The sequence below is a fragment of the Enhydra lutris genome, unplaced genomic scaffold (genome assembly GCF_002288905.1).
Source record: "Enhydra lutris kenyoni isolate GAN:26980312 unplaced genomic scaffold, ASM228890v2 scaffoldscaffold31, whole genome shotgun sequence".
NCBI classification, from domain to species: domain Eukaryota; kingdom Metazoa; phylum Chordata; class Mammalia; order Carnivora; family Mustelidae; genus Enhydra; species Enhydra lutris.
Genome location: NW_019154115.1, coordinates 22,172,613 through 22,180,439, shown reverse-complemented (window position 1 = coordinate 22,180,439; position 7,827 = coordinate 22,172,613). Strand labels below are relative to the sequence as shown.

Sequence of the window (7,827 nt, the reverse complement as noted above, 5' to 3'; positions counted from 1 at the left end):
TTGTGTTTGATGAAATATCTTTTATAAGATAGGCTAGAGGTGTTTTCACTTACATAATATATATGCTAATTCTCTGTACACCGTAGGGATGCATTTTTAAAAAGGAAAGACAAGCAAAGCCACATAACTGTAAAAGAGTAAACAAATATTTAGAGCATGTTAGCCCTAATGATGATAACCTGAAGTGAAATCAAATCTTACCTTAAGAAAAGCTGTCCCAGAGAACCCCCTTCTTGATTATGTTGTCACATAGTACTAACTGCTAACCACTTTGATCCTATATAGTATAATCAACATTTTAATGCTTTCCATGCACTCATTTAGTTTGAACCCTTACAATAACCCAATGAGGTAGGTCACATTCCCAGCTTACATATAAGAAATCGTACTGAGAGATAGGTTACACAAGATCACACACGGTTAGTGGCACAGCCAGGTTTTGACCTTGAAATCCCAACTACAATACAAACTTTTATTTAAATAAGGGGAAAAAAAACTACTGTACAAATATTACTCTTCAGATGCAGCCTGCAGAGCCATGGGTGTAGGTGCTTAGCTCTATAAGGAAGTGCTTCTATAGATTTTTAGGCTTAGAGATGATACCATCTGGATACCTTTGCTTGAACCGGGCAACCACATCTGGGTCTAATAGGTGAATCCCATCCAGTTGGTTTCCAAGGGTGATCCTGAAGTAAGGATAAATTAGGGGCAAACCAAAAAATCCTGGAATTAAAGGCTTAATATTGTTAAAAGATGCATATCTTTTATTAAGGCTGCCTATCATCTAATATTCATGCCAATTCCTTCAAGAAGGCCTTAATAATTAGAATAATATTTGGTAGTATGATTAGGAATTGGGCACAGATTTTGGTGTTCAAACAGGCTGGATCTGTCTTACTTAAGGGTTAATAACAGACAGCTAATCAGGTGTACTGCACAAAAGTTGCTACCAATAAGTATTCTTTGGATAAATAAAATGGTAGCAACATGTCTTCCTTCTACAAATAGTCTAAGATACTGAAACTGTTGACAGATTAAATGGATTCTTAACCACCAGGGGGCAGATTCAATACATCCCACAGAATAACAGGAAGATCATTAGCAGAGACCCTTTGGAGAGTAGTGGTTTTTGAGTCTTAAAACCTGTTGGGTCTCTAGTAAATGTTGTAAAGCTCCGTAAAACAGTTTCAGTACAAGCTTGGGTGGCTTATGAATCCTCTGAAGTGCGTTTTTAGACTACTCAAATAGGAGGTAAAGCTCTACTATCATCCATCCTTGACCATAAACAGGAGGGCTGTTATGTCCTGGTCCACCTTACCAGTTGGGCTGCACATTGTGTGGTCGTCCAAATAACTCAATCTTGCGAGTGCCAGGGGATAGTCTCTCAATCATGCCATAGATTTCATCTGGTTTATGACTGGTAGAACGAACCTAGGAAAGTAAAGCTCTAGTTACTTTTAAATTACCAAAGATTCCAAGTCTAGCCCTTTCCATTTATATTTATGATCAAATGAGAGAACCTGGAACACAGCTGGCTTGAATAGTGTGGAAGGTTTGGATGCCTGGGGAAGCACATACCTCAGCTACGATCACATCGCAATCCAGACCTTGGTTGAAGCCTTGGGGATTTCCTTTGACACCAACCTGCTCACCACAGAGAACAAATTATGGAACCCCTAGCATTTGAACTTTTTCTCAATAAGAAGTCCAACAATTCCTCTTTCTGCTCCACCTACTGAACTGGGCCCCACTGCTGCTCACCAAGCAGTGTTCCTTCCCATGGTTCAACCAGTGACCTGTACGGCCTGTCCGAATGATGCGCTGCAGTTGATTTGTCTTCACCCAGATAATTTCATCTACCCGTTCATAACTGTGGGACATAAGAAAGAGAACTAGAGCTTTAATCAGGCTAGAGCTTTAATCAGGCTTTCACAGTTTAAGGGTAGTAATGTCTACAGAGGAAAGGACAGGGAATACTCTGGGAGAAGAGAACACATCTTAACTACAGCAATTATGTTTCTATTTCCTTGGGGAGAAAAAAAGCAACACAATGATCACTACTTACCCCCAGAGGTTCAGACATTCTCTGCCCAACTCCATGGCCCTAAAAAGAAAAGGGTTAAACAGCTACTTTCATGTCCATATTTTTAATCTCTTTAAGATACCAAAGTGTTTTCAGGAGACATTCAGTGAACATTTACATGCAAGACACCACTAGGGCACCAGGATGGATCTAAGAATGAAAACATAAAACAGTATCTATTACCAGTAGGCTTACCTTTCATAAGGAACAAATATAAAGTTAGAATTCAGGTATCAGTTGTGTTATAAACACTCATTAGGTCTCAGTAGCAAAAAAGGCTGACTTGGTCATACATATAATAGCACGGCTAGCGAAACCCAGGATTTTATTCCCACCCAGTACTTACTCTGTACTACATCTGCCCATACCTACATATCTTGGAACTGCATTACCTGCCTGTGACCCAGAGGAAGAGAAAGCCATCATCCTGCAGTACTGGTATGTTGAGCCTGCGCATCTCATCATCTGTCAGGGTCCCATAGGGCAGCTCCATGTGAATATCCCAGGGTGGGTCAGCCATCACAACTGCAAACTTGCCCAAGATACTGACGTCCAGGTAGCGGATATCACAACAGATCCACTGCATGAGGTGGTATTTGGTCATCTTTCCTTCCTTCACTCTCAGATTCATGGCCCCAGTCCCTCTTTTCCATTTGATTTTCCTAGTCCCTTGTAAGTATGTATAGCCCACACCATTCCCAATCAGCAAGACAGACTGCTGATTATGCCTGCTTTCCTACATGTATGGCTGCCCTACTCAGATATAAGTCCCTAAGTTGAAATAAGTTTTCTGAGCAGACAGGTACCTGAGGAGGGAAGAGTCGATCTGCATTGGAGTCCCCTCCAACACTCTGTGTAAGAGCAAGCTCTTGGCTAGGTGTATGGTCTTTGCTCCCAGGAGCCTCAGAATCCATGCAAGCATCAATTTCATAGTGAACATATTTGCAGGTGTCCATGTGGAAACATGTGTTAAGGAAAGAGCAGTCACCTAATGACTCATCAGTGTGTTTATTGATAATTCGTCTGGGAAAATAAAAAGGGAGAATGAGAATCAAGATGGTGTTCCAGAGTTAGATCCCATAGTTGAAGTTCCAAACTGTTTCAAAATTTTGCCTTTTATTACCCTCTCCTAATTTTATCTTTAGAGCTTCCTCCAAGAGTTTTCAGAGAATGGAAGCAGGTGACATAGAAAACCATAACTCACACTAAAGAAGAATTTAATTCCTCTCTGAGCAAAGACAACTTTCTTAGAACAGGAAAGAAGGACTTGCTGGTTAAAGCTGAATGAAACACTGACCTAAGAGCCCAGGTTCCTATTTCTCCTACGATCATCCTTCAGGGAATTTAACTTTTACTGGGCCTCAGAGAGAGATGTCTTGCTAATACAAGAAGAAAGGGGCGTTATTTAAAAAAAAAAATCTCACATCTATTTGGGAATGCAGTCTGTATTCTCTCCCATAGAACACTACTTCAGCAAGTACACCTTGAGAATCTGGAGGTCTAAGACAAATCATTAAAAACATTTAACAAGAGGATAAAAGACAGAACCCCAGTGACTGCAAGGAATGTGCTGAAAGTAATGAGTGCTTCTGGGAGCCCCACCCGACCTCTCTCCCTCCCGAGACACCTGAAGTGCAGCTTGCGGCAGGGCCGGTCAGCATCACTGGCTTTCATGCACTCCTCCTTGGTTCCATAGTCACAGAACTCCTGTACTTGGGCCCGACCTCGTGATCGAAACTTTTCAACAATGGACTGTTCCTTGGCTGTTGTTGTGTTTAATAGCTCTAGGATCTCCTGACTGACCTGTGACAAAAGAAGCCTTAGACTTAAAAGGTTTGCAGATAAAATGAGCCCTAAACCACCTCCCTAAATTCTACCTGACAATGTCCTGTTGTAAGAGGTGAATGAGCTAACCTAATATGGGAAAAGTGGAGTCCTAGAAGAGTTTTGTCATGGGTTCAGTCCCTTCTTACAGATCTGCATTTGGGGTGGAATTATAAGAAACCTGGTTTCTACTGCTAGGCATTAAGCTAGCCTCCCCTCCCCAGGAAAGCAATCCTTCCCACCAAAACCACTTATATGTACAGAACCAAGACACTGAAGCACAAAGCACTTTACTGTTTAGCTGAGTCTATGCAACAGTTCTGTAAAGGAGGGTACTCTGGTTATCATCACCTAACAGATTAGAAGACTAAAACTCAAGTTAAATTAACTTGTTCATATTTACACACCTAGAAATAGCAAATGGGAAGTATTCACGAGTCCGTTACTTATATTCAGAACCACAGTTAACTGCCAATTTACACTGTTTAATCATCAGTTTCTATAATTAATGGTCCTTGTTACTACCTTCCAGGATTCATGTCCATTCATCTCCCGCTATTCTCATACATGGGCTCCTCTTCCACTTACCTGATGATTCTTCCAATAACAAGCATCCTCAAAACTGGAGTTTCTTCACACTGGCATTAGTGACATTTGGGGTGAAGTATTTCTTTGTTGTGTGGGGACTATCCTACTATGATTGTAGGATACTTAACAGCATCGTTTGCCTCTATGCAATGGATGCCTGTAGCACTCCTGTGTTGTGACAATCACAATGTCTTCAGACATTGCTATATGTTCTTTGGGGGAAGGTAGGGGGGACAATAATCCCCAATGAAATTGAAATTGAAAACCATTATTCTAAACCCTCAACCCTAAGACCTGCTCCTTGCCCTAGGGGTAAATTCCTCCCCAACCAAAGCTGTAACTAAAAGTACCTATGTAAGGAGCGCCAGGTTGGTTCAGTTGGTAGAACATTCAACTCTTAATCTTAGGGTTTTAAGTCTGAGCCCCATAATGGGTGTAGATTACTTAAAAATAAAATTTTAAAAAAACAAAACCAAAAATAAACAAACAAAGTGTATGCATGAATGCATTTCCATCTACCCCTACCTTCTTACTCTGTTGTTCCTTAGTAGACTGTTGGTTCAGAAGGCTCTCTATCTCCAGATCAACATCCGAGGCAGCATGTTTCCTCGATTTCTTGGTTGGCTCCTTGGCTGCTTCTGATGCTGAAGAGGCCAGACCAGAGGCCAAAGAGCTAGCAAAGGCAGCTACTGTGGCTGAGTCCTGCTCTGCACGCCGCTTCTGTCCTGTGATAGTCCCTGTTACCTCCCCAGGGCCCTTCTTTTCTGCCACAGCACCCATCATGGCAGAGAGCTTGGAATGATCAGCATAGGTCACAAGAGTAGGATGTGCATCATCTTGTAAGAGACCTCGTTTTACCTCTATCAGCTCCTGAGCTGCAAACTTCTGTAGGAGGCTTTCTACCCCATCTTGAGTGGCAGGGGCATCTGGCTAGGGAAGGAGGGGAGGGGAGGGGAAGACAGTAAGACACTGACCACGAACTGAAGCAAAGAAGTGGTATATCCCAACCCTGTCTTAACAGGTCATTACCGTGGAGATGGCAAGACGGATGGACACAGCATCAGTGGGCAATGTTAAGGCCAGATCAGAGAGGTGGTGTAGCAATTTCTTCTCTAATTCAGGGTCTGTAGCTAGCTCAGGAACTGCCGAAGCTGTGCTGGGCTTAGGGCCACCAGAAGTGGGTGCAGTAGGCACTGGGCTGTCACTGCGGAAGGTGGGAGACAGTGCTGCCTCTGGATTTCGTAGATCTAGGAGTAAAGAAAGTGAAAAAAAGGATAAAGGGTAACCACTGTAGGGCTATCTATACACTCCTCAGAGGAGTCAAGTTCTCCAACGGTCACAGCATGTACTTTCATTTCATGCAGAGAATTCTCTGACCAAATTTAGCACTAGATCACCTTTCCTCAAACATACTCAAGCATTCACTGCTTTGCTGAATTTTTTGGATTTTCTGGGAACCACTTACCTTTTCTCTACTGAATAAGGTATTTTCCTAATTCCTGTCCCTGCTGTGCTTCAAAGGAAATTAGCAGCATGGTAGATTTAAATGTCCATACCACCTCCCTTCAGTTACTCTAAATGGTAACTAACCCATATTTATGGGTGCCTGGGTGGCGAAGTTGGTTAAGTATCCCAACTCTTGGGGCACCTGGATGGCTCAGTCGTTAAGCATCTACTTTTGGCTCAGGTCATGATCCCAGGGTCGTGAGATCAAGTCCTGCCATTGGGCTCCCTGGTCAGTGAGAGGCCTGCTTCTCCCTCTCCCACTCCCCCTGTCTATATTCCCTCCCTTTTATTTGACACAGAGAGAGAGAGATCACAAGTAGGCAGAGAGGTAGGCAGAGAGAGAGGGGGAAGCAGGCTCCCTGCTGAGCAGAGAGGCCTGATGCCGGGCTCAATCCCAGGACCCTGGGATCATGACCTGAACCGAAGGCAGAGGCTTAACCCACTGAGCCACCCAGGCACCCAAATCTTTAAAAAAAAATGCATCCCAACTCTTAATTTCACCTCAGGTCATGATCTCAGGATCCCGTGTCTTGGGCCTATGGTGGGCTCCTGGCTCGGCGGGGAATCTGCTGGAGTTTCTCTCTCCCTCTGACCCTCCCCAACTTGCTCGCACATATGCATGTACTCTCTCTCTAATAAATAAGTAAACCTTTAAAAAAACATTTTTAGGGGCACCTGGGTGGCTCAGTGGGTTAGAGCCTCTGCTTTCGGCTCAGGTCATGATCCCAGGGTCCTGGGATCGAGCCCCGCATCGGGCTCTCTGCTCAGCGGGGAGCCTGCTTTCCTTCCTCTCTCTCTGCCTGCCTCTCTGCCTACTTGTGATCTCTGTCAAATAAATTAAAAAAAAAAAATTAAAAAAAAAATTTTAATAACCCAAATTTTAAAGCCAGAAATATTTTCAACAACCTAAGCTGTGATTAGCTCTTCTGAGGAATACTTTGAATTTTAATGAATCAAGGCCACTGCACATCAGAGGGTATGTAAAGTGACAGTGTTGAGGATTAGATAGGACCACTTTATTATTTTTAAAGATTTTAAGTAAAGTAATCTCCACACCCAACATGGGGCTCAAATTTATAAGCCTGAGATCAAGGGTTGCACGCTCTACTGAGCCAGCAAGGTGCCCCTAGAATGTGACCTTTTTTTTTTTTTTAAAGATTTATTTATTTGACAGGCAGAGATCACAAGTAGGCAGAGAGACAGGCAGAGACAGAGGAGAAAGCAGGCTCCCCGCTGAGCAGGAAGCCTGACGGGCTCGATCCCAGGACCCTGGGATCATGACCTGAGCCAAAGGCAGTGGCCTTAACCCACTGAGCCACCCAGGCGCCCCTAGAATGTGACTTTTAAAACTCAAACACAATAATCTTATAAAACTTTGCAGAAGCCCTGGTCACCAAATATACTTCCTGACTGTATTTTTATCACTTACCCTATTATTTCACAAGCTGGTACCCATTGTAACCTTAATAAGACTTAAGAACTCAAATTAGGGTAACATTACCTTTTAGAAAGCTTAATATCTAGGATTATTTAGTTAAAATACAGAAGGGGGCATCTGGCTGGCTCATTGGTAGAGCATACAACTCTTGATCTTGGGGTTGTGAATTTGAGCCCCACGGTGGATACAGAGATTACTTAAAAATAAATCATTAGGGGGGAGCCTGGGTGGCTCAGTGGGTTAAAGCCTCTGCCTTCAGCTCAGGTCATGATCCCAGGGTCCTGGGATCGAGCCCTGCATCGGGCTCTGTTGCTACCAATAAGTATTCTTTGGATAAATAAAATGGTAGCAACATGTCTTCCTTCTACAAATAGTCTAAGATACTGAA

At 43.1% G+C, this 7,827-nt stretch overlaps 1 protein-coding gene across 1 annotated transcript; it reads right to left on the bottom strand.

The window, feature by feature from the left end:
- Positions 1 to 43: 43 nt before the first annotated feature.
- Positions 44 to 6,622, bottom strand: LOC111153137 (N6-adenosine-methyltransferase 70 kDa subunit-like). The gene is made up of 11 exons (XM_022511928.1): positions 6,605 to 6,622; positions 5,525 to 5,791; positions 5,021 to 5,425; positions 3,711 to 3,886; positions 2,890 to 3,106; positions 2,476 to 2,663; positions 2,066 to 2,104; positions 1,762 to 1,870; positions 1,579 to 1,644; positions 1,319 to 1,431; positions 44 to 686 (listed from the first exon to the last, which is right to left on the bottom strand). The coding sequence occupies exons 1-11, from the start codon at positions 6,620 to 6,622 to the stop codon at positions 575 to 577; spliced, it is 1,710 nt and encodes a 569-aa protein (XP_022367636.1). The 3' UTR covers positions 44 to 574.
- Positions 6,623 to 7,827: the final 1,205 nt, after the last annotated feature.

Coding starts and splice junctions, on each gene's coding strand:
- LOC111153137 (XM_022511928.1), bottom strand. Junction 2,105..2,475: donor TTCCTCTGGGTCACAGGCAG/GTAATGCAGTTC, acceptor TTTTCTTTTTAG/GGCCATGGAGTTGGGCAGAG. Junction 1,871..2,065: donor GAATGTCTGAACCTCTGGGG/GTAAGTAGTGAT, acceptor TATGTCCCACAG/TTATGAACGGGTAGATGAAA.